At 40.5% G+C, this 26,391-nt stretch overlaps 1 protein-coding gene across 4 annotated transcripts in view; it reads left to right on the top strand.

Moving 5' to 3' along the window:
* Positions 1 to 26,391, top strand: part of patj (PATJ crumbs cell polarity complex component) — a 223,598-nt gene that overhangs the window by 98,514 nt on the left and 98,693 nt on the right. For 3 of the 4 annotated variants that reach the window (XM_088599125.1, XM_088599126.1, XM_088599127.1), the window contains exons 27-28: positions 5,125 to 5,184; positions 15,274 to 15,379. In XM_088599125.1, the coding sequence (XP_088455251.1) occupies positions 5,125 to 5,184; positions 15,274 to 15,379 (166 nt within the window). The remainder of the gene's footprint in view (positions 1 to 5,124; positions 5,185 to 15,273; positions 15,380 to 26,391) is intronic. The other variant, XM_088599129.1, reaches the window with a different exon arrangement.

The raw sequence follows: 26,391 nt of genomic DNA on the forward strand, positions 1-26,391 counted from the left end.
TGGCTCTCTGAAGGCACCAGTTCTGTAGGGTTTGGGCATTTACTGGGACAATTATTAATTGTAGCAGTAAATCACGAAATTGATTCTTTTGATGGCTTTAGAATCCAACCATGCGACATAGCTCAAACAACGCACACACACAGGTACTAATACACGAGGATACATTTATTAATACATAGAATATGCATGTAAAACTAACAGATCTTATTGAGAGGGTTATCAGAATACAAAAGGTATATATTCAGTCAGTTAAAAAGTGATACACATCAAGAGGACATACGTTCAGTATATCATTCATTAAGACCGTTTCATAAATGAACTTGGTTATAACGTCTACATTAGATACTCAAAACAAGTACATAACTCTTAGGAATTAAATTGATATCAACTAGTTGGGATAACAATTGAATTCTCGAGCAGTAATGCAGTGAAGTTGAATACTCATCCAATCTCTGGGGATTCAGATCTCCTGCGGGCACAAAGAAACAGTTGCAGGCTGTTGCTGTCCAATCCGCGCTCTCTGGCTCCGTGCCAGGCTGTGCTGTGCGGCTTGCGACAGTGCGCTGCTGATCCTCACTGGCCGGCTAGTTAGTGTTGGCTTTAACTAGCAAAGTTTGTGCACAGGAGAAAAGATGACTGTGGGTCCCAGCAAGTCAGGAAGAGGACCGGTTCGTTCCTGATGAAGAGCTAGTTCTGAATAGTGATTCAGCTGTCCACAGTTCCGACCTGTTCACGAGGCCTGCTGCTGGTGCTAACCTCGGGTGGATCCTCTGGTTACTCTCTGGCAACCTCCGCTCTAGACTCTTAGAACAAAGGAAAGTTCTGGCACTCGGACACACTGGCCGTTCCGTGGTTGTCCGGGCTGAGTCTCAGGATGGTCAGGAGGCGCGCTGCGAGAATGTCCTGCCCTTGGGAGCCTTCTGCTCCTGGGCCGTTCTGCCCTGGAATTCTCCTTTTTTTTTCTTTAGAATTGTCCACAGAATTCTCTACTGAATCTTACTGAATCTCTCAGGCTCTCTGTGTTGCCTGTTTTTACCTGGAGGAACTTCAGCTCGTTGATTGGCTGAAAGTTCCATGGGCATCAGAGTCCCACGTGGGTTACTCAGCCCTACCAGTCCCTGATTGGTTGATCAAGGTGAGATATGAGTCACTTACTCCTGACACTTAGGAATGCAGTCCAGATGTCCATCTGGCACTCCCTAGACAGATAGGCGCCAATGGATGACCATTGATCATGATAGCCAGGCTTAGCTAAGTGCATCCCCCTTTGGGAGCTGTCCTAGGAAACCTCATCAAAGGAACCTTAAATCAGCCTGCATGAATAGTTTCTCTGTGGCTGCACCACAGAGATGAACAGAGAGATGGGGCCTCATTTGGGAAAGCCCAGAACACTTAATTCTTTCTTATTATTAAGCCTCGCCGCTACACTCAGAAGCATCTGAAAGCTGCCTGTGGCGTTGATGGTGAACTGGGGCTGACTCCGGAAGCCAGTCCATCCCAGGACTCACACGCTCACACAAAATTTGGACACACAAGTAAACCCAGCCAGTATGGAAAAACCCCACATCAACAAGCCAGCTCCACATGGACGGGTCTCCTGTATGAATTTGCACTCGGGTCTCCAATCAATCAGCAATGCCATGCCACTGTGCTGCCAAAAAATCAAAATGGCAAAGTGGTATCGTTAAGTCTTGATTTCCTCCCTTTTCTCTGTATGTATATTCAAAATAGTTCACATTTACATACAGTAAAATGTTAAAAGCTTATACCACCTGTTTTCAGAGTACTTTCATGGCACTAGATCCTGGCACTCCTGCTATGGTGCTGGTGGGAGGTTGGGAAAAGTTGAGTACTTTGATAAGCGGATGGTCTTCAGCTGCTTTGTGAATTTATCTGGGTTATTATTTAAGGGAAACTCCTGTGAAGCCATGATGAAGGTTTATTAGGCAGAGGTGATCTGTTGAGACAACAGAGCTGTGTGAACTTCCTGGGTCAGAAAGGGCTGACTGATTGGCATCTCTTCCGACTTCACCATGATGTGCGTTATTTGCTGATCTGCATGAAAAATGCAACAGCATAATTGGAACAACAGAGCAACTGAAGTGCAGAGAAAGCAACACATGAGCTCTTCCCAGCCCATTGTATCTGAATTCCTCCCAATAAACCCAGTTTAACTAAATAATCCTTTCATATGGCCCACAGGCAGGCCAGTGGGACAAATGCCCAGGTTTCTCTCAGAAGAGAGATGTGATCCACTCCCTGAGATGTCTTACACTCTTTTATGATTTTGGTATACCTCTTGTTGAGGGTTTTTTTCTCCTAAAGTGTCAGCACTAACGTGGTTAAGTGTCCCCCGGTCATGCGGTTTTGACCGAGACGTTTATGTGCTCTGATGCAGCTGTTGCAACAGATCCTTATATCACACCCCCCAGATTTCTACAGAGGTCAACTCTCCCTCCACAACGGCTTGTGTTTGATACATGACAGTGACCTCACTGCTAGCCCCTGACCTTTCCAGAGCCCCCCACTTCTGGTCTGCTTAGCAAAATCCTCGAGAGATGAAAAGAGTACTGCTGTCTTCCTTTTATACCTTTTACGGATCTGCAAGGATGTTCATTCTTCTCATTAACACACAGTGGCTCAAGAGGTAGCCAGACCATTTGTTTCATTTTATTTTCGCTTAATGCCTTTCCTTTACCCATTATTTTTCTCATGTTGTTGTACTTCCAGTTCCCAATAAGCCAATTATTATTCCACACAGCCTCTGGCTGCAGCCCAGTGCCTGTCTGAGAGATGGAGAAGGGCTACACAAATGTGTGCTGCCTAACCACGCGCTGTTGGCACACTGGGAGTCTTACACCCCAGAGATATTTATGTGCTTTTTCCTTGCTAGAATAAAGTTTCATTAATGTAGTTGTTTCAGTTACAAAAATCTTTGCTCAGATTTTGAATTAGAATATCCGCCACACACGGTTGCAGGCCTCTTTATTTAAATGTGTTCGGGAATTAATAGCTTTTTAGCTATGTTTTGCTCAAATACAATGTATATTTACACAGTGCGTATACTTCAGCCTGATAAATGTTTTCAGAGAGCTGTCCTTCTCAATAGGTTACAAATGTTCACTAAACAGGAAAAAAGCATCTAGTGAATGGAGCCACTATTAAAATCAGACGCCTCCTCACACAGCCCCTGTAGCTGAGACCTGCTGGAGGGGCTAGTACAAACAGCTGAATGTGGCACACAGACTGTAAATCTGTTCAAAACGTTATGGAGCTCACCTCATGTAGCACCTACCTCAGCTGCACAATGTCCACATTATTAAATACCATTTAATACCAATAAGCCGTAATCAGAATTTCTGTTCTCCATTCTGGAGTCCCCCTCTGTTCATGAGCTGGGTCACTGCTGCAACTCTGTAGGCCCAGGAGAGGATGAGGTCTTTGCATACGTCCTTTTGGGAAGATGAGCTTTCATTTTGCAGTGAGGCCTGCAGTGGCTGGTCAGTGTCCAGTGAAACCAGACTGAAATTACACCTGGCTGTTGTTGAACAACTGTTAGGAATTTAACATTATCGCTATGAAGTGTCCAGTAGATGACAAACAGTCCAATGACTGACTAAAGTACTAAATATAGCCTCCTCTCGTTTGCTATATTTATGTTCTTATTTGTTTAACGTTTAATCACATTGGAAAAACCACTGCTTTCACAGTTCTTCATCGTTTTTAAATTTGCTTGAAGGCAGTGAATGTGGTTCTAGCTCCTTGTGTCTCAGAACTTTTTCTGCATTGCATCTCAAATCTAACTGTGTGCTCTTTGTGTCCTCATTTCGTATTGTTTCAAAACCTTGGTGCTAGGTCCTTAAGATGTCTCTCTCCCAAATTATATCTGTTCCCAGAGACATCAAGGGTATTTCTACAATAGATCAGTTTAAAACCCGAATTAAGATCTTTTTTTTCTCAATCTGGACTTATTGTTTATATTTTCTATATTTGAAAAGCTATTAATTAAATCAAGCACTACACAGTTAGAAACAAAGGTGATTGCAGCAGTGTGAGTAGGTGGGCGGTGCGGTGTCTCTCTGGCTAAGGATCTGCGCCTGTGGCCGGAAGGTTGCCAGTTCAAATCCCGTGGCTGGCAGAGGAATCCTACTCCGTTGGGCCCCTGAGCAAGGACCTTAAACACAGCTGCTCCAGGGGAACTGACCCCACTGACCCCAAGCTTCTCTCTCCCCGTCTGTGTGCCTATGTGTCTTATGGAGAGCCAGTTGGGGTATGCAAAAAGACAAATTCCTAATACAAGAAATTGTATCTGGCCAATAAAGTGATCTGATCTGATCTGATCTGATCTAGGTTTTGCCTCCTTGTAGTTCAATGTGGAAATGCACTTTGTTGATTAGAGGTTTGGTCCCAGTTCATAATAGTGGTTCTTTGGAATGATTCTCTTTTGGACTACATGCAGTTTTATTTTTAGATCTTTAAAGCACTGCTTAATGGCTAAGTGGTCTGGCATTAACCAATCATTGGTTAATAGTCAATGGCTAATGGGGATTGTTTCTTGTTACTGAGAGTCTGAAGTATCTTTTCAAAAAACAAATCTGTACCCGTGACTTTTAGATGACTACACCAAGCTCATTTAAATAATTGTTGCACAGCATTTTGGACCAGCATCAAACCTTTAAAAGTTTCATTTTAATTCTTATTGCTGTAGTACTCCCATGCTACTCATACAGTCAGATTTCAAGCTTTTGCTTGCATTTTGTTTGCTCATAAATGAGGTATCACTCAGTCATGCAACCTTTCCTCATGCAAGAGAACATTTCTTCTGTCTGAAACCCCCTGTGTTCCTTGAGGCTTTCCACACTCCAGGGTGCAGTTGGGTCTCGCTAGAGAACTTCGGCCCCTCTCTCCCCTTTTGTAGCTGTCAAAAGTCTGCTTCACTTCAAGCAGAGCTGATTATATAGGCCAAGAAAAAGGTAATAGCCAGGAGCAAAACAAAGCAGGTCTGAGAGGCATAATCATCAAAATGAAAAGCCCAGACTTTTGCGCAGTACTCCAATTTTGTTACTGTTTCTGGTTCTCCCTTGTGCAGTAGGTCAAACCTCTGTTTCTCTCCCCCGTGTGCAGCCTGTGTCAGTGATGGCCCCGAGCTACAGCAAGCACAAAGCCAAGAGCAAAGCCATGAAGGTAAGCCCCAGAGACTCATATCCATACACTAGGTGGAGGTGAACATTATTCTTTGTGAATGCCATTTTTCTAAAAATAGATCTACTGATGTCATGTTTTAATTCCAGTACCAGGGAATTTTTGGAGGCTCCATACTAGAACATGATTACCATTGAACTAAAGTGAGATCATCATTGACAGTGGTTTACAATTAAGATACTCACCTCCTGCTAATATGACAATACTGGAGTAGCAGCGTTTCTTCTACAGTAAACTGCAGATTGAGCTGTAACAACAACATTGCTGTCTTGGCAGCAGATGCTAATAGCACCTTCCAGCCTGTGCTCAGCAGATCTCCTAAGGTTAAATGTAGTCATTACTCAGTTGGAAGACCTCAAAGGAAAAACAGATTTCTGTTTTAATTGGTGTTGGAGGACCAGCATTTCTCCCTTGGAACACACCAGTGTCATACTACAGTATGGTGACTGAGAACACTGTGCTGCTTTGGCTGAGGTATCAAAATGAAGACCTGCCTGGGTAGTCATTAAAAATCCAAGGGGACAAGCTAATTTCCACTCTGGTTTAAGTTTCCCATTAAACAGATGAAGCACTTTCTCACTTTGCCATTTGATCTACTGTGTAGTAGGGCTGTGTAGCATCCAAATGACTGCTGTACTTCAGTGGCCCCCTCCTATATTATAAAGCACCCTGATATTCAGTGCAAAGATCCAAGCAATTATTGTTACTATTACAATGCCAGCTGAGGGTAAAAACATTAAAGACCAACCCTTAGCGTCTGTTTCGTCATCCTAATACTTATTAGTTACTAACATAGTTTTTTCACTTTCTAACAAAGGAGCGCTTGAGTTGAGTGCTTGCTGCTGTTGAGCAGTTCAGGGTGCTATTCAATCAGTCATACTTTTCCTGAGCTGCCTGTGGGTTTTCCCTGTGAGTGGCCTCTTCTCTGTTGCTCCCCACTGTGCTGTCACCTCTGCAGCTAAAAACACATGAATCTCCTTCCACCCCATTTCGCCCCCAGCACTTTGATGAATCGGGAATGTGATTTACTGTGTGTGATGAGAGCACACCAGTCAGTACAGGACGCAGGTGAATCAGATGCAGTGTGGGTGGCAGTTGGCTAAGTCTCAGCTCAGGTTTGGCAAGGAGTCAAAAGAAGGACGTTTTTGCTTGGCTGTGCTTTTGGGTTGTTGATTGCAATATTGGTGGACTTTTATTTTTTCTCAGAGGTATACCTTATCATGTTCAAAAACTGTCAGAAGAAAAATCTTGTCCAGGATTTGATGCTGGGGCTTAGGGGTCATACAGTATGGTTACCCAATGGACATAAACTTCAATAATAATACAGGCAGATTTACTTGTTGTTTGGACTTTTCTATCCTTTGAAGAATCTTTCACACAATTTGAAATTGCAATTATAAATGTTGTAACTATGTAGAACTACAGTATTGTTTGTCAGGGATAGGAGATGTAAAGAGTTAAGTGTTACTCTTGCTTTGGCTTGTAGTGAGTTTGGTTTTAAATAATCAGGTATAAAAGACATTAAGAAAAACTTATGTTACAGTGTGTCTATTTAAAAAAATAAGTTGGTTAACTTCTCACCTTGGAACAAAAATCCGAAGATACAAAAAACAGGAACAGAAGATATTGTTATAGACACATGAAATGTGTCTCTGATTTATACTAATTATTCGTAAGTCAAGCCTGTGTGTCTGACGTTTGCAATGTAAATGACAGCATCATGTTGGTTACATAAAAATGTAATTATTTTTGATAATATTGCTTACTTATAATACTAAGCACTCAGTCTGTTATTTTCCTTTGTTGTAGGCAGATAAATATTAAATTTTACCTATCCAGCTTCACAGCTGCTAAAATGTAGACAGTGCTGCCCTTATCTAAATATCACTTAAGTAAATATTTGTTTCATGTGACACCCTTGAAACTACTTATCCAGGATGGGTAAGGCTTTCTAAATGTGAATTAGAAATAGTAAACCAGTCCACACAAGCAAGGCCAGATAAGTTGTAATCAAGATACATGGGTTTCACATTTCTAACTGTTCCAGCGGTAATGAAGTCTTTCGTCTCTATTCTGTGATGTTACTATGGTTTGAATTAATAAGACGAATTTGCTGATAGCTTTGATTTCCAGCTACTTCAAGTCATGACTTGTGCAAGGAAATGTTTGAAAACAATGAAATCTAACTTATATCCTTATTTTAAGCTGAATTTCCAGGATTCTGACTAACAGCATGATCTAAATTTAAATGTGAGATTGTTTTATGCAAAGTCTAAAGGCAACTAATATTTTTTTTAAAAAAGCTACTTGGTTAATTTTTAGTTCTGCTCAGGTTTATCATCTAAACTCCTTTAGATGAGTCTTGGAATTAAACATGCCTGTCTGCAGAATTGTCTTTGGACACAACCATAAATACAATAAGTTAAACCTAATTTTTAAGTGGTTTATAATTCTGCGCTTGTTGTTACCCCTATACTACATTAGTATTGGGACCATGTAGTAAAAGCTTTATTGCATGACGACTTGCTTGTCTTGATATCCTCCGTTTTTGGTGAACTTTCTGCCTTAGCTAACTTTTTACCTGTAGAAATCACTCATTGATCAGGTTCTTGAAGTGAGCAGGAAAGCAGAAATGTATGCATACAGGAGCACAGTACAGAATACAGTTCTGTATATAGCTCAGACTGAATACAGCAGTGTTTCCCCTTTTATACATTGAGAGTCACTAATTTAGTCATATACAGGGGAAGAGGAAGCTAAAACAGTAGCAGATATTCCAGCAGAAAAGCATCTACAAGATATTTTCTTAGGCAGTTCCAGTTGTGTGCGTACATTGATTGAGACTCTGCTCTCTAATAGAGGTGATCCCATTTAAGAATGACATGGGATTGGGCTTTGTGTGTTGGCTTCTGTTTTCTGAGAGTCCTGGTTACTGACCTCTGCTGAATGACCACTGACCAAGAGAGCAAACTCCCCATTTGTTTTGTTAGCATCTAGCAAAATCTTACCTTCAGACTTGCGACCACAGCAAAGTAAGATCATGGCATCTGAGATCCAAGATCTTGTATTACTACATCTTGCCAGAAGATATTGAGGGAAACGTTGAAAGCCCTTTGCACATTCATCCACAGCAGACTGTCCTATACAAGGAACATTCTTTTCAAACTGCCTTCGTATACAGTATGAAGGGAAGTCATATATGAATTGTTCTGTTGAAAATGTATTTTTACAAGGATGAAGTATAAAATGCCCCTGTTTTCTCTCTAATAAGTAAAAGCATGGATGATTTGTGAGGCCTTTAAAGTCTTCAAAACCATAGCCTGCTTGGACAACTCAAAAACTGTATTAAAGGTTGCTTTGAAATTGTGATCTTTTTGTTTTAAAACAAATGTGTAACAGACTAAATGTAGATCTGTTGGCATAAAATGCTGACATTGCTAGTGCAATGTACACAGGACCGTGTTAGCTTTAGCTTTTGTCATTAACTCCTGAAGCTAACACAAATCTTCAGGCAACATTATTCATGGAGGTGGCAGTGTAATTTTGTGCACAAGATGATTTTTCTATGTTCGGTTTGCTTTTACAGCTGTTTTCTGCCCACAGGTTCTGTATGCGGTGATAAATCAAATTGGCCTTCAATTTGCAAACACTGCTAGTCACTCTACAGTATAATATTTATTCATTTAAAGACATAAATAAATCTTGACATTTATTATGATGTATCATTCATTTACATGCCACCAAAGAGAGGGTTGTGTTTGTAGAGGGTTTATTGGTTTGTATTAGAAAATGTAACATTTTGCATTTGACACTTACATTTCTTCTGTTTTCAGTTACTACATCCCACCCTGTTTTCTTTATCCATGTATCAAGAGCCGTGCTCTGCTGTAGTTATTCAGGACATACAACTCTATATGTCCTCATCAACTGATTCTTGAATCTGAACCAATCTTTTGTTTAATGTCATACATTGTTTGGAAAGTGCTTCATTAAAGATATTCTGTAATACCTTGAATCCAAACTAGCGCCAGCCCATAAAACCATGTCTAATTAAATTCTTAATTCTTATACTTTTCTCTTCTTGGGTTGGCAACTTTTGTCTGTGTTACTCTTGATCTCTGGTCCAGAAGCCAGATGATATTCTACCTAGGAATGGCAGAGCACTTCTTTGAGTGGACTCTTCATAGTGTTATGCTGGCATAAGCTGTCATTGCTTATGTTGCTCAAGCAACATTGTCTAAAATCTAAGGTGATATCATGGAACTCTGAGGGAAAGGCATCATCAACAAAGGGTGCCAGTGAGTGGAAGGGCATACCCCAGGAATGTGTTATCTGTGCATTAAGCCCTAAGCGCTTGGTTCCAGCAGTGAAGGTGGTTCAGTGATATTATTGGGCATGATTTGAGTACACTCATTCCATTAGAAGGTTAGGTCTGCACCCATCTCAACTTAATGGGACTTTAGGTACCATTGACCTGAATGTTTGATCTTTGTAATTGTAGTACAGTATAATGTGTGCATTTTCATCGATCACAAACAAATAAAATGCTATGTGGGTAATTATATTTATATATAATCATGAAAATGAACTCTGATATGTCTTGTAGGCATTTCCGTTTTGGGGGACTTCGCATTATACTGTGAAAATACTCCGTATTCAGCTGACACCACATATATTATCAAAGCTAGTAAATACTGTCCTGTTTACAGTATTGCACAAGGTACACACTTGAAGCTATTGTAAATGCAGTAAGGGAGGTAACATGGTGAACTGACTACAGTTCTTTATGTTCTTTTCTATTTCTAGCTCCCTGCCAGTTAATGTTCTTGACTCAAGAAGACCTTAAAGTCTTCAAAACCATTTTTATAAAAGTTTATAAAAGTTGGAAAATAGTCCTGATCCAAATTTAATTGTAAAGCCTGCAGCTGTTCTGACACAACCTCCATTCTCCTATGTGTTTGCTGCATCTACTGAGGAATAAGGAAATAAAACTATTTTCTAACTACATTTTATTTTCTCTTGGCACCTACTGTGCATGTCTCCTTGGAGCACCCAAGTGTTTACAATGTGATACCTGTTGGTTATTGTTCAGTTACATGAAACCCTGTGGGTTAAACATCTGCTTAACTCATTGAAGACCTCTTCTCATGGAATTATTCCATTTTAACAGAGACAGTGGCTGTCCTGTTCTCATAATTTGAAGATGTCAGTCCTGTGATGAGTTTAGTTGTAAAGAGAGTAGGACACTCGCTCAATCCTGCTAGAGCTCTGTGGGTGACATATCTACCACTATCTTCAGTTTGTCTTGGCACTGTACTCATGTGGGTATGATATGCCATGCCCATTTGTTTCTATGCGATCACATGTGATTCAGAGCCAAAAAGGTTTGTGAGTTTGTGACAGTCTCACTCACACACATTTGCCTTATATAAACATTATGTCTTATGCCCTTAATTTCAAGATGTACTTATTCCTGAGTTGCAATTTAAAATCTAAATTCTAATTTAGAACGCTGCGAGCCTGGCATTTTAAGCATTTTTAGCATGTATTTGTTCAGGTGGATAAATAAATACCTAGCTCATATTTGCAGTGGCATCCAATTAAATGCAATTAGTTTTGGTCCAAGCTCATTTTAAAAATGTATCAATATTTATTGCAATGCACAATAAACCAAATATCGCTTGCTTATTGCATTAGAACACTGTGTTTACATCACTTTATTAAGTGTTTTTTTGTGTGCAGTAATTACTCCCACCACAGTTCTGTTTGAAGTCACTCCTAAATTAGGACTAAATATGCCTTTATTCCTTACTTGACACAGTTTATAAATAAGCAAGAACAAAAACTCATTAAAGAAAATGTCTCTGTTGAAAACTCTGTTGTATATGGATGTTACATTGTAACATACGCAGGTTGAGTCAGGAACTTCACATTTACATTGAAAAGGTTTGATTAAAAGGACAGTGGGGGTGAAACTGCAGAAAACATTAACTAGCATGAAGCGTACAGAAACCGGAGCACAAGAAGGTAGGAAGGTAGATTAAGGTATTCCAAGTTGCCAATCAATCAAAGATCTCACTCTGATTATTACCTCCCATTTCTCATTGGTGAGCAACTTCACACACCAGGTTTGAGCTATAAGTGTGGCAGTGCTGCTGGTAGCCTGTGTGCAATGTGGCTGAGAGAAAGGAGTAAGATGGAGGGTACTTCAGGTGTAACAATAATGAACTTGCCAGAGTTGGTGTCAATTTCAGTTCCCTCTTTCAAAACAATTCTCAATTCATGTTTTTACATTAAAGCAATGGAAAGTGGCCTTTTTCATACTTCCAACTGTTCCTTTGAATTTAATCCAGCACAAATAAATCCACAGATTTGTGAAATATATAAAGAAAGAAACACTCAACACTAAATCACTTTCTGATTTACAAGCCCTGGGAACAATATGTAGATCTCTAAAGGATTCCTGTTCCTGTGGGGTAAAAATGGAGGTAACAAAAAATAGTAGCAGGCATCATCATGGTTAAGGACAGCACACAAAAAGATGAATTCACTCTGTTGTCCATTCTTAACAAATGTAGGCTTACTGGTATTTTGGGAACTGATAAGATAGAAGTGTAGCTTCCCATCACAGTCTGAGAGACAAATGTGGGAGGCAGCCACAAATCCAGGCAGCAGTAGGAGATTTCTGACACAAAGTGGCATCTTCAGGCCACAAACTGTGAAAAACTATGATTCCACATTCCCAGCATGAATTTAGCATTCATGGCTGGGTTGAATAGAACAAGCCACAGAAAGAGGGCGCTTTGAAATTGCCAGACTACGCCTGAATGGTAACAGGAATCATGTCTTATGAGAATAGAGCTTTTTGGACATGCTCAACTGTTTGGTTAAAAAAGAGGTAGAGCTCAATGTTAGAAACTCACATGCCTGCTGTGAAATATGGTGGGGTTCGGTAACTTTCCTTAAGTGAGGGGGCGTCTAAACTCCGACAGTGATCCAAAGCATACCGTACGGCCAAATCGATAATGAAATGGTCAGCTTTTCATAGTTATCAGGTGGCCATCTCAGTCTCCGGATGTCATTCCAATTGAACTTTTCTGGTTCTAACTCAAGAAAGCAGTTCACTAATGAAATCAAGGTGTCTGGAGGATTGAGAGCAATTCTGCTTGCAGGAATGGTCAAATCACCCCTCGGAAGAACGTGTAACACCTTGTGCTTGTAATCCATGTCAGAGTTGTATTTACAATAGACAAACTACAGAAGTGTTCGTGTATATAACCCTCATATTTTCTCGATTTCAGTTATGACAAATATGACTTTGTTCTGTGCAAGGCTAAGCTTACAGTATATTTTTAACAATAAAGCTTTCTGTTATGTTTTTTTTGGTCCTGTTTCATCGGGGGTATAATTCTGGAGGGCACAGAGTGTGAAGAGAGTTCAAGATTTACAGAGGTAGAGGCTGCTGTTTATAATCAAGGCTTGAGGGACACCTTTTGTTTCCATCATAATACTGTATGCAACATAGTGTCTTGTGCTTTTGCTTCACTTGGAACAGGCTTGTTTTTACTAAGGGTTATCCCAGCGCTCAGCAGCTCATAGTTTACAGTGTGTGGGTGTGGCTGATTATAACTCAGAATGCAGGAATGCGTGGTTCTCAGTGATGTTCATCTTCTTAGCTGTCAACTGCTGCACACAGCGCTGTATTTCTTATGCTCCCTTCTCTAGCGGCTTAATTACTCCTGCTCATCTCAGAGCAAAGCTGTCATTTTCTGGACCTTTCGAAGACAACCCCCCCCCCCAAACAGACCTGCACACACTATCCTTATAAGAGGTAATGAGATTATAGTGCCAAGGCTGCAGCCAGCATAATGGGGTGCCAGAGCTCTCGTTCCCGGGATCATAATGAGTCTGTATTGCTCTTTTAAAGCTACACGTCTGCTCTGCACCTCGTATTTCTCCGTAATGGGATTTAATTCATGCCATTGCACAGCAGGCTGTGATTGCAAGCTGGATAGTGGTGTTGCACTCAGCCAGCTCGATTAATAAATGCTGCTGGATGGCTGATAGCAGGCTTCACACACAGAGTTTCTTTGATTCTGGTTACAGATGCAGATTAGCAGTGCTGACGTCTGAACAGCTCTGTGATTGTACGTTATAGGGGTCAGAGGGGATGGCTGTGTGTTTTGGCAGTATGAAGCATCTTTCTCCTTTGTGCTGCTACATAAAGATACTTTGGGAAGAGACTAATTCTGGCTGACAAGGCTGGTGTGGGTGTCCTCGCCAAATTGCTAGATACTGTAGTTCCGCTTAAAAAGTCAAAATCCAGGAAGCATCCCAGGAATACAGAAGCAACATTTAAGTATTTCTTTGCTAAACAAACTGACTTGTCATTCATCAAAAGCAGAACAACAAACGGACAGTTCATTTAGTAATTTAAAGACAAACCAAACATACAAAACCCAACTGGTGTGTTGAACATTTAAAAATTACTTTGTACTGCATATATTTAACATCTAATACTTTTACGTGTTACAATTATGTTAAGCTGTATCCTATATGCATCTCTTAAACTATGTGCGTGTTCCTACTGTATGTTTTATCAATGACATCTGTTACTCTCGTTTATTTTCATTCATTTATTGGATCTTAAGGTTGTTTTCATTACCTTGATTAAACAGGTTTTTGAATGATTTTGTACAGTATGTAATTAGCTCACATTCAATAACTGCTGTTGTCTGTAGTTATTGAGCCTTCATATGTAAACTGACAGAAAGCCCTTATTTTGTGCAATGAAAAACATTTTTTTTTAAATCAGATGTGAAATTCCTGACATTTTTAATTAAATTATTCAAAGTCTTTTTGTGTTTCTTCTGTCTTCATGTCAATATATGTAATGTGACTGATGAAAGACTTTTGTCAATAGAGAAATGTTTTTTGCGATAGCAAAGTTAATCATTTGCAGAGATCAGAATTCATGCTCTGTAAACTGAATTATTTAATTCGGTTGGGATCTTAGTTACCACTTGCTCTTGCAGGTCTCATAACATTTACAGTGACTCCACCCAGAACTGTGTTCATAGGGAGAGACTGGCTTTTTAACAAGGGAAACATCTTAGCTGAGGATGTAGAGCTGTATCCCAGGCAGGAATTAACATCAAATGACACTCTTATTATTAGAAATGAGTCCATTGAGGCATTTGCACTTAATAAGTAGGTGAATAAAAGCAGAGAATCCTGACTTTTGTGTCAAAAGCACAAAGCTTCTGGTCTTGTGTGGAATTAAAGCCTTGTTAGGTTATGGACAATATTAGCCCTAACCTAGAGGATCATTAATATGGCTATAAGATTTTTGGGATAGTCAACATGGATTTGTAAAAGGGAGGTCTTGCTTAACTAACTAGACGTCTTTCAACTTACATTTTCAGAAGGCTTTGAGAATGCTCCTCATAAAAGATAAGCATCCCAATTCTAAACTTGTACCTGATAAATATTCAAGGTAATGTTTGTACAATGACTGAGGACTGGTTAATGGGTTCCCTGGTACTGGTTAATAATCCCTACAGAGTGTTCACATAGGGGCAGAATGCTCTGATTGGGCTGATATATTTAGTGGAGTACCGCAGAGATCTGTACTAGGATCACTGCCACATTCACCAATTTCAATAACTACTTATAAGTGCAGCACTCCGAACCATCACTCAACAGATTAGCATAAGGCAGGTCACACTATGGACTGTGTCAAAGTTAATGATAATTCCAAAATGGGAGACTTTAGAACCCACAAGTAAAATTAAAAAAAAAAAACCTTTGACAACAATGAAGACTGGAAAACTTTCTTTCTGATTTCATTTTCATGATCATAAACAGCAGCACAAACCGCAAGACACGACTGAAAAATTCATTGAAGTGTATTTATGACTGATAGCAGGGGCACTTTTTTGCACAAAGAGTAGTGGGAGTTGTGTTTTTTAAGCCAATACCATGGCTTCTTTCAGGAGGGGGCTGTACCTGTAGTAAACCTGTTCCTCTTTTGCCTCTGCCCATCAATTTTTTTTTTCTTCCTTGTCACAGAAATCACCTCCAACAGGCGTCCCTCCGCCAATGCGGCTTCCTCCCCCCTACAGAGAACCCGGTGGAGACACAGAGGACAGAGAGGAGAAACGAGGCCCAGCCTGGGGTGAGTCTTGAACCGGACAGGTTTTCTGTCTCTCTTCTTCCTTTTCAACTGCAGGATGTTGGTCATCAGTTCCCTCCAACATGCTGTGCTAAAGGGGTTATGGTAAATTACAGTACTGCAACATCAAACCTTTATCTTCCACTGGCCAGCCATCATTGTAATTGACCACATTCCTGCTGTACCTGCATCCCATGAGCTTCTGTTCTGTGCTTGTGTCCTTTGCTGATTTTGAAATAAAAAAGTTGAAGCAGGAATGAAACAAACATTGCAAATGACTTGGATAATCCTGGGTACTAGATAAACAGGAATTGTGTTGTAGTACTGAAGAATATTTGATCACAGAGCTACTATTTAAGATTATTTCACTAAGGATTCATCTTGCATTGTTTGATTCATATAAACTGACACTGGTACTGTTTGCAATTGTAGACAGGGGTCACTAAATCCAATCTTTTGATGTGCAGCCTCTCTGATACCAGCACACTTGACTTCAGTGTTAAGAAGTGAAAAAGGTTTTCTCCAGACCTGGAAAGATCCATAGCAGACATTGCAAACACAGCCACTGTTAGTGAACTACGAAGGGCATTTGTAAAGTACCTGGATTTTTAGCACATGAAAGGCATTATCCAATCAGTGCATCTCAGATACTACGAAGTAGAATGACTGTCATCTGTGAATATCGAAATGGTATTTGCTTTAGCTGGTTTTGTGCACAGTAGTGATGTCCTGCAAAACCAAGACCAGGATGATAAGAAGTGCTATGTGGAGTCTTAAAACATTTTAAAATGTTTATATGACCTAAATGCCTTCACTGCACACCTGAAGCATGGGAACCATCATGATCATATTCATTGATATCACTCATCCTTCTTGACACAAAAGGGAATCAGCATTCCAGGTCTTGGCAATATTTTCTGGAACTGGCAGGGAATGCCCTCTAGATGGGATTGAGAATAAAAATCCAGGTTCCATCCAAGCACCCTTGGTAGTTTTTGTATTGTAAGAGTAATGGTATGTTTCCTGGCAGCACAAACAACTGGAGAGGGCTGTTTCTGGGAGGGAGTGTTTTCTGTGCTCATACTGTCAAGCCTAGGGGGGTGTGGTGCTTGTTAGTTTCTGCGAATTGCACAGAGTGTTCTTCTGTATGTTGAGTAGAATTGGTGACTTACTCTTCACGATCGCAGGTAGGATCGCAAAGCACTTGACGAAAGAGCAGAGTGTACAAGCACATCAGAATATATCTGACTGCATCAACAGCTTCAAAGGGAATAGAGCAGGATACAGGCTGGACTATATTTTAGGAAGAATAAATGTTATGCCCTAATTTTGCAAAGTGTCCACAGGGCACATGTATCCTTCCCTAAATATCTCTCATTCCCTGTGACAGTTCACAGTGGCAGCTTTGTTTTCCAGGTTTATTTTAAACCACGGTAGCTTCTTGACGTCTTGACTGACATTTGATCACACAATCTTCCTCCGTTTCATCATGGCTGTGTGACAAGTGCATGTTATTAGATTAGATTCTGTAGTGAACTCAATACTTTCTTCATTTTAAATATTGCAATGCAACTCAGAAGTACAAATATCAAATATTATTTCCTGTAAGACAACACAAAACCTGTATAGTTTTAAAAAATTTGGGCAGTTTTTAACTTATTATTATTATTATTATTATTATTATTATTATTATTATTATTATTATTACTTTGTTTTTCAAAACATCTCCTCAAAGTGAGTAGATGCTGTGTTGTTGATGATAACCTTATTAATCAGAAGCACTCCAGCAGTGACCAGAAAATCAGCTGTGCTTAGTGGTGTCTGGCTCAATAAGATATCACAGGCCCCTGGCTTATCTCCAGATTATCTTTTATATCTCTCTCTGGTTTGTGTCTGCCTGGCAATGTCAGACCCTGTGCCCTTTTCTACACAGCTCTTCTGTGGTAGACTGATTTATGGTTTGCTGTAGGAGCTTGTCTTGGCATTATAAGACTTTGAACTTGTTAAAAAGCATTGCAAACATGCATTTATTCAGTCCTAGCTACTCAATGTGAATGCTATTTTTTCCAGTGAATACTGTGATTTCTGAAAAGTAAATATTAACATTTTCTGTGATTATGTAAAGCTAGACTTTACCAAGTATATTTCCATGCAAGAACCATGGTTGTGATCGATTAACAAGTGTTGTTATAGATGAGTAACAAGCCTTTTAAGAATTGGATTAGGTAGAGCTGTGGATCAGAATGGAGGTGTTAAACCTGGCAGTTACGCAAAACAGGTAAAAATGAAGGCATTGTGTCCTAAACAAATGGAATTACTAAAACACTCTGCAGATTAAATTAAGAAAAGGGTAAGTGCTACACATACAATATTTTTGTCATTTTGTGTAGTATGGCCTTGATAGGATGAACTTTTGAGACACACAAAAAAAACATGCAGGTTGTGATCTACCTAGCAGTGTGCTCCTTGAGAGAGTGCTCCCAATGTATACTTCAGTGCTTCTGAAAGAATGCCATCTTCAGTCTGCTTTTTCACTATGCACTTCCTCTGCTATTAATGCTGATTTATTGAGGTAAAAACCAGTCTTCTCTATGGTTTTATAGGCTTATTGTGGTTTAGTCCAGTAGACAATGACGATACGGTGATTTCCCATATATAAGGCTGATGCCAAACATTTCCGGTGATATGTCATGGTATAATAGTCTGATGCAGGAAGAACTGCAAACATCCTTGTGTTACTAGTGTGAAGCAGGGAAAGCAGTGATTAAACTGCACATTTGCCACTGTTACAGTTTTAGGTGTTCAACCAGTACAGACCTTGGTTGACAACATGGGTTGGGTCATCCAGTATGGTCTAAAGAGTGCACAGGGCTTTGCTATTAATTGTGACTGGCCACACAGTCCTGCCAGGGTTAGCTGGATTCAGGTCAGCCAGGATTGACCCCTGCAGCCTGCTCTGAGCTTCATCATGTTATCAACCACAGTTGAACCACCGTGAAGAGGGATGGGCTGCTATATTTAATGATATTTTAGATATGGATTTCTCTCTTCTTGGTAGATGCTGATAAACATACAGTAGACAGTGCATTTGAATGGGAGGTCGGAGCTGATTGGTTTTATGCTGTGGAGCTGCATATCCTAGGGATATAAGGCATTCTGAGTGAATAAATAATACTTACGTTCAGTGCTTTGTGCATTTATATCAAACAAAATCATCCAACATCCAAAGTCCCTGTATGAAAAAGTTAACATCCTCCTTGTACCATCAGTTTAGTTAATTCAGGTACTACTTTAATACTTTATTAAACAATCAGGGCTGATTTGGGCCAGACCCTGCTCTAAATAAAACTATCAGACTTTGAGTCTCAGCATCACAGTGACATTCTCACCAGACAGAATCTAGAATCATACAGTATATTTCATTTTGCAATCTTTTACATAAGGTTATTTTTAGTAACAGAGTAGTTTGACATTTCCATAGTACATTGACACTAAACTGCATGGGAAATATGAACTTACATATATATATATATCTTATTACTATAAAACAACATTAGATATGCAACTCCGCAGATTAAAATTCTCCAAATAAAATTTAATTTTGCTGTAAACATTCTTCTGTTGTGGAAATGTTTAGAAAAAATCCACTTTCCATGTAAATCCTAGAAAGTAAGTTTAGTTTTCTGTCAAGTAAACTGTCTTCTGTCATTTTAAATATCGGCTTTATTCCCCTTTACAAGTTGCTGTAGTCTAGAAAGTTAACAGTGTACCTGACTGAGCCCTGTGGAGAATAATTTATTGTGCTATAAAACAAATCACTGCAGGCACACACTGTCCTGTGAAGCAGACATACTTAAGAACTAAAAGTATGTCCTGCATGTTAATCACCTTTCCATTTACTCACTATTGCATATTTTGCTTCTGTGTGGTATACATCTCTCAGAGGCATTGCTAAAGGTCATTGTTCAACATACAAACGTGGGAATGGACAGTCAGTAGACACAGGTTAACGTCTCATCCATAGGATCACAGTGTCCCAAAACAAGATGCTGGGGCTCTAGCTTGGAAATTCTGGCTCAGGGAGAAGAGTGCCACCTACTCGTCCACCACTTAAAACAGACCTGATTTTCCTTAGAGATCTGCTATCCCAGTACTGTCTAGGCCAAGCCTATCTCACCTTCTGAGATCTAATGAGATCAGACTACAGGGTGATAATACTGCTGCCAGGATTCCAGACATCAGCCGCCGATCAGAGTGTGAAGCCTTAGTCCCCAGTATTGCAAGTAAGCATCAGTAAGTAAGAGGTTATTAACACTGCTAATAAAGCTTTTAATTTCCAATTCTAAAAGCTAAAATCTGTCACTGTTATGTTCTTGTGAACAATTATTGATATAATATAAGTAAAAAGGAAAGGGGGCAAAATATTTCAGATTATAAACCAAATGTAGTTGAAGCAACACAGCAGGAATGAAGTCTGGTATGTAAATTATTTTTAACTGATCAGTCACACTTACAGGTAACATTTGTACATGAGTAAAAATTGATTTGGGCTCATACACTGGAATGTAGGACATTGTCAGTTTTTATTTTATTATCGGTTGAGAAGCAAAAATCTGTTTTCAATGCTGTTCTTTGACTCAAAATTTAATTTCCACAATATCCCTCCACTTACTCTGTCAGGGAGAAAGCCGAAGTCCTAAGTTCCCCAGAAAAAAAGAAAATTGAAAGTAAACCTGTCCGATGTATAGGGACAGAATCCTTCTGTTCTGGCTGAGCTGAATTGGAAAGGCTTGGCTCTTGGGTCGATGAAGCTTACCGTGTGCCAAGTTTTTTTTTTTCCACTCTGCAGTGTGAGGATTGTTTGATTGCCTCCAGGTGAATGTTCAGTACATCACAGCACTAACTAATGTGAAGTGAATTAAAGCCTGTGGTCCTGCTTTGTTCCACTTTGGGGAACATTTTGTTAATCAGATTTGCTTAAATTAATGAAGGATTTAAAATTAAAGATGCCATCTGCTTTCCCTGGAGGCCTGTGCTTTGATTATGAATAGCGAGGAATGCCGCACGCTCTGTGTTGGTGTTGGGCCATTTTGTGTAGAGGTGAGTGGTGAACCCGACCTGTCTGAGCATTGCTGACAAGCTCAGCTAAATAAATGGTGCTTAATGCGAAGGCTCACTAAGTGATACTTCATCTGCTTTTAGTGCCACTCCAGCAAGAGAGCTAATTTCTGATGTTGCCTGACAGCAAAGGGCTTTTTTCTTGCCAGCCCAGATTTTTCTACTATAATTTGCTTTGAGCTATGTCCCAAATTCAAACTTTCAGTCTGTGGCTGGTTTGAAGGTTTGATTTGATAAAGAACTAGGATAAGAAAGGTTATCTGCGAGAGGAGGCCATTTGGCAGATGAGACTGGTTTGGTTTGCCAGTATCTAATTGATCAGGGAATCATCCACCTGCTTTTTGAACAAAACCTGAATGTCAGATTTGAGCACATGACTGGGTAGACTCCGACAACCCTTTGTGTAAGGAAGTGTCTTCTGTTTTTGAGTTTTAAATGAACGTCCAGATAGTTACTATTTGTGTCCTCGGGTTATTTCACTGTTGGTTCTGAAGAAGTCCTTTAAAGTTTGAGTGCTTGATTCATGTCTCCCCATGGTCATTGCTGTTTAGGAAAAGGACAATATCAAATCATGCTTTAAATTAGGAAGGGCAGTGGTCCTAATCCCAATCAAAATGCATTCATTAACCTTGAATGGCCACTGCATTTAGTTTAACAATTAATATTTTGTGTGGATCGCAAGCTTTTTTGTATAATTCTATCAAGTGCTTTTGTTTCCTTAAATCATTTACCAAAATACTGTATATTAAGTCATTTAGGCAATTACTTTCTAGACTTTGATATAGTTATTTAGGGATGTATCTGTTACACATTTGAAGCAGTTTTTATAATGCTGTCATCCATTCTAAAATATAAAGATAAATATAAAGAATTCTTATTAATCTCATTAATTAGTCTGCTTTCTTAAAAATGTAGACCTTAGTTCTGACATCTAACAGTATATTTTTAAAATTCATTATACCTAATAGCTCAATATATTCAACATATAACCTTGGTTGCTTCACTTTTTAACCTTTTCAAATTCAGCACATGGCTGTATTGATTTCATAGGTTTTTCTTATGGTTTGAATTATTTCTAGTTTTTCTTATACAGAGATGGTGAGCAAAAATATGTCAGTAACATTTAGCCAATAGTCCAAAAGCTGTGTGAGTATATCTTTTTTTGACTGAGAGTGGAAATGATGGATCTGTTCAATTGAAGTTCATCTGGGTCAAGTGTACAGTGAAAGCTGGCAGAACCATCTTCTGTATCTGCTCTAACACTCACAGACACTCAGACACACGAGAGCCAGACTGTTCTGATAGCTCCGTGTGTTTTTTAGGTGAAGTGTGCTGGCTTGTTCCTCTGTAGTTTGTCTCACCAAGAACAGTGACCACTGCTCTTCGCCTGCTCTTGCTTGTCTGGACAATGTTAGGACCTTTGAGTCCAGAGACACTGAACACTGTGGTTATTTTATCACAAACAAACAACCAGACTGGGCAGTCTCACTGGAGTCAAATCTTTATACCTTTAAAGTGGTTTTTCTACACACTTAAAAGAGCTTAACAGGCAATGCGGACTCTTCTCCACTACCACATGTAGCACCCACCTGGATAATGCGATGGCAGACAAAGTATACCAGTATACTCACCACATATCACCTATCAGTGGAGAGAAGAAAGTAATAAGGCTAATCTATAAATAGGGATTATTAGTAGGTCATGATTGGTAAAGGCCAGGGGGATTTTCTGGCCAGGGCAATTGGTTAACACCTTAATCTTTTTGAGAAATGCCCTAGGAGGTCCATCTTAAAATTTCCCAGGAGTTCCCCCCTCCGGGTACTGGCCAGGCTCGCACCTGCTGAGCTTCAGTTCATTCGTTGCCAGTTGTAAGTTGCAGGGTGATATAACTGTAGGCACTTATTTAGGATCCCAACTGCATATACAGTATCTCACTTTCAGTGTACCTGAGAATAGAGCTTCCAGCAATACACATTTCTCTTTTTCTTGTGATTGTGGTGGCACTGGCACTGACCCAAGTTGTAACTAGTGTGTGAACATCATGATCTTGAGTGGTAGTATCCCCAAAGCCTACTAAGTCTTGACTGTTTCCACATCCTTCTCCATTTTAAAAAAGTTAGTGTAGCTTGTATTGCAAAGTCACCTCTATGAGTCTTTTTACAGTTATTCCTGATGGACTAAGACTGCTAAATGCTATCAGACAGAGTCTGGGAAGGTTTCTGACCTAATTGAAGTATTTCTGATAACACACTGAGAGTGATTTGTACCGAGGCCTGCGCTGTTGTCACTGACCTGAAAGTTTACAGCACAACATCCAAAATCCACTCAACCTTGTCTGTGAAGAAAAGGACATGGAGCAAAGTGAAAATAACTGTAACCTTCACCTGATTTTGCAACACACAAAGAGTACTTTTGAGGTTTTTAAAATGCAAAGTGTCTAGCATGATGTAAAAAAGTGGGATTTGAGCCCAGGTAACTTGTTGTTTCTTATAGTGATGCCTTGGTATTGGCTTTATCTCTGCTTCCCAGACAGTGTTTAACATCATATGTGTTTGATTAATTTAGATTTTTAAATCAAAGATGTGCAAATCATGCTATGTAGGGTTTTTGTTTTGATAGTGAGACCATGTACAAACTGTTTTGTTAGGAACTGGGTTTTCTGACAAATGTGTTAAAAAAGGTATCTATAGCATCCCAGCCCATTTTCCCCCTGTTTAATGTAACAATGTCCAGTGTTAGAAATTGTTACACTGGCTGAAAACACTGCATTTACACTTCAGTGTGCCTTTTTCTTCCATCCCCAAATTTGGTGGGCAGCTTTTTTAGCATCAAGGAGAATATACCCATTCTTGTCACTTAATCTGTGAATTCTCTGATGATTAGTGATTATTCTAAATGACGGATTTCTTATGGGGGGCGGGTTAACAAATTGAAAGATTCTGTGGTTCCAGTCTGAAGACCGGTAGAAAGAGAAAAGGAATCCCCAGTCTTGATATAGTTTTGATTTTATTTTTGTTCTCTTCTCTCACGACGACATGGGGCTAATTGATGACCCTCTGTGTCTGTTACAAGCAGGTTAGGGGGTATCTGGCATAATTAGTCACTTAGTTACACTCCTTCCATCAGTAATAACAGAGCTTAAGGTCAGGATTCTGCAGCTGGCAGTGACATCATTACGGCTCTCAGATCAATTTGTGTTTGTTTCGAACGCAGCTTGGCTCTCTCTCGGAGGAGGGAAGGGGAGGGCAGCCCAGGCAACACGGGTGAATCTGAATGCAGTCTCTCTTTATTTTTCTGACTTCATGCTGTACACTGCATCGGTGCAGGAGGTAGAACACCCCCACACACACGTGCGCGTCAGCTTGCCTGCACACACATACCCCCCCCCCCCCCCTCCCTGATTTCACAAGCGGTACCTTTTGAGCAGCAGAGTGAAGGGGCTGCGCCAGCACTCAGCAGGGAGATAAGTGAGCCAAGCAGTAAAGAGGAGAAGGAAGGAGAACTCTGCCTTGCAGCTGGTGCTGAGGAGAAGCCACAGACGTGCGTTTTTGTGCCAGAGAGATGCTCTGAAGTGCTCGTCCCAGGATGGTGCAAGGGGGCTTTCCAGGTAAGAGATGTTTAGCAAAGTGAGTGGCGTGCTCTTCTCTCGGCCAAGACTCTACGTTGCTGAGCGGGCTAGATTAAAAGTGTTGTGGAATTTCAGGGGGAAGGCGTCTACTCTTTTCCCCCAGCCCCTGTGGATGCGAATGAGAAAATTGAAACTTTTCCAGGATCGCTTGAGTCAGCTAAGCTGCTTTTATCAGAGCAGAAATGAACTTGATGTGCTCTTTCATATGCAAAAGATAACCAGACACTATGAAGGATTCAGTTATTATAAGGAATGTGTTTCATTTTAATTAACAATGTCATCATAATTACAGAACAGAAGGAGCAATCAGAGCTTCTAAATCGAGATTTTCCTGTTGCTCAGTAATTATGGCCGGTGCTGTAGTATTTCTTGTTTTAGAGTGGCTGTGCTGCTCAGCATCTGCAGTCTGAGACTGTCTGGGGAGAGAGTGGATTGGGACATTGTGTCAGGAATTGAAAAGGACTCTCATGGTGGCTAATGAAAACTACAGACTGGTTTGATGTTTACCTCAAGTAACACCACCGGTATTTGTCTTTTCTGTAAGGAAAAGCTTTTTAATATTAAAATGGCATATTTTTGCCCATGGTACTGCAGTTCATTAAGTAATTCACACTTTTTGATGTTTATCAGGTTATTATGGTCATGGCATACTGTATATTAAGACTAATCATTCCAATAGTTATTGTGATAAAGGATTCCAATTTTCATAATATTTACTATGAATGTGTAGATATGTAAATTCTCTTAACTTTGTTCTAGCTCCAGAACCACTTTTCCTGGCAAAAGGCTATGCGATCAAACAAGTCAAAATTGAACTAATTGAATAGTTAAAGTGCAAAGTATTATCTCTGATGCCATCATATTACAGTCAGCGTCAACCATGCTGCCAATATGTTAGTAACAGTGTTATGTTTATAGTTCTTCCTGCCCGTTAGAAGAAAAAATTGGATCAAGTCGGTATGTACAGCGACAGAGCCCTGAGGGAGTGAGACTGTACTACAGCAGAGAGAGCCCTGAGGGAGTGAGACTGTACTACAGCAGAGAGAGACCCTGAGGGAGTGAGACTGTACTACAGCAGAGACAGAGCCCTGAGGGAGTGAGACTGTACTACAGCAGAGAGACCCTGAGGGAGTGAGACTGTACTACAGCAGAGAGACCCTGAGGGAGTGAGACTGTACTACAGCAGAGAGAGCCCTGAGGGAGTGAGACTGTACTACAGCAGAGACAGGGCCCTGAGGGAGTGAGACTGTAGTACAGCAGAGAGAGACCCTGAGGGAGTGAGACTGTACTACAGCAGAGACAGGGCCCTGAGGGAGTGAGACTGTACTGCAGCAGAGAGAGAGACCCTGAGGGAGTGAGACTGTACTGCAGCAGAGAGAGAGATCCTGAGGGAGTGAGACTGTACTACAGCAGAGAGAGAGACCCTGAGGGAGTGAGACTGTACTACAGCAGAGAGAGAGACCCTGAGGGAGTGAGACTGTACTACAGCAGAGAGAGAGACCCTGAGGGAGTGAGACTGTACTACAGCAGAGAGAGAGACCCTGAGGGAGTGAGACTGTACTACAGCAGAGAGAGAGACCCTGAGGGAGTGAGACTGTACTACAGCAGAGAGAGAGACCCTGAGGGAGTGAGACTGTACTACAGCAGAGAGAGAGACCCTGAGGGAGTGAGACTGTACTACAGCAGAGAGACAGACCCTGAGGGAGTGAGACTGTCCTACAGCAGAGAGAGACCCTGAGGGAGTGAGACTGTACTACAGCAGAGAGAGAGACCCTGAGGGAGTGAGACTGTACTACAGCAGAGAGAGAGACCCTGAGGGAGTGAGACTGTACTACAGCAGAAAGAGAGACCCTGAGGGAGTGAGACTGTACTACAGCAGAGAGACAGACCCTGAGGGAGTGAGACTGTACTACAGCAGAGAGAGACCCTGAGGGAGTGAGACTGTACTACAGCAGAGAGAGAGACCCTGAGGGAGTGAGACTGTACTACAGCAGAAAGAGAGACCCTGAGGAAGTGAGACTGTACTACAGCAGAGAGACAGACCCTGAGGGAGTGAGACTGTACTACAGCAGAGACAAGAGACCCTGAGGGAGTGAGACTGTACTACAGCAGAAAGAGAGACCCTGAGGGAGTGAGACTGTACTAAGTATGATAATATTATATGGTATTAGTCAGAGAATTTGCTGTATTCTTTGTGTCTTGAAATTCATATTAAAAGTCATAAAGTCGAGGAGTGTTTTGACCATTTTTCTTGTTTGACTGGTTATTG

The sequence above is a fragment of the Lepisosteus platostomus genome, chromosome 11, assembly GCF_059453375.1.
Source record: "Lepisosteus platostomus isolate fLepPlt1 chromosome 11, fLepPlt1.hap1, whole genome shotgun sequence".
NCBI lineage: Eukaryota > Metazoa > Chordata > Actinopteri > Semionotiformes > Lepisosteidae > Lepisosteus > Lepisosteus platostomus.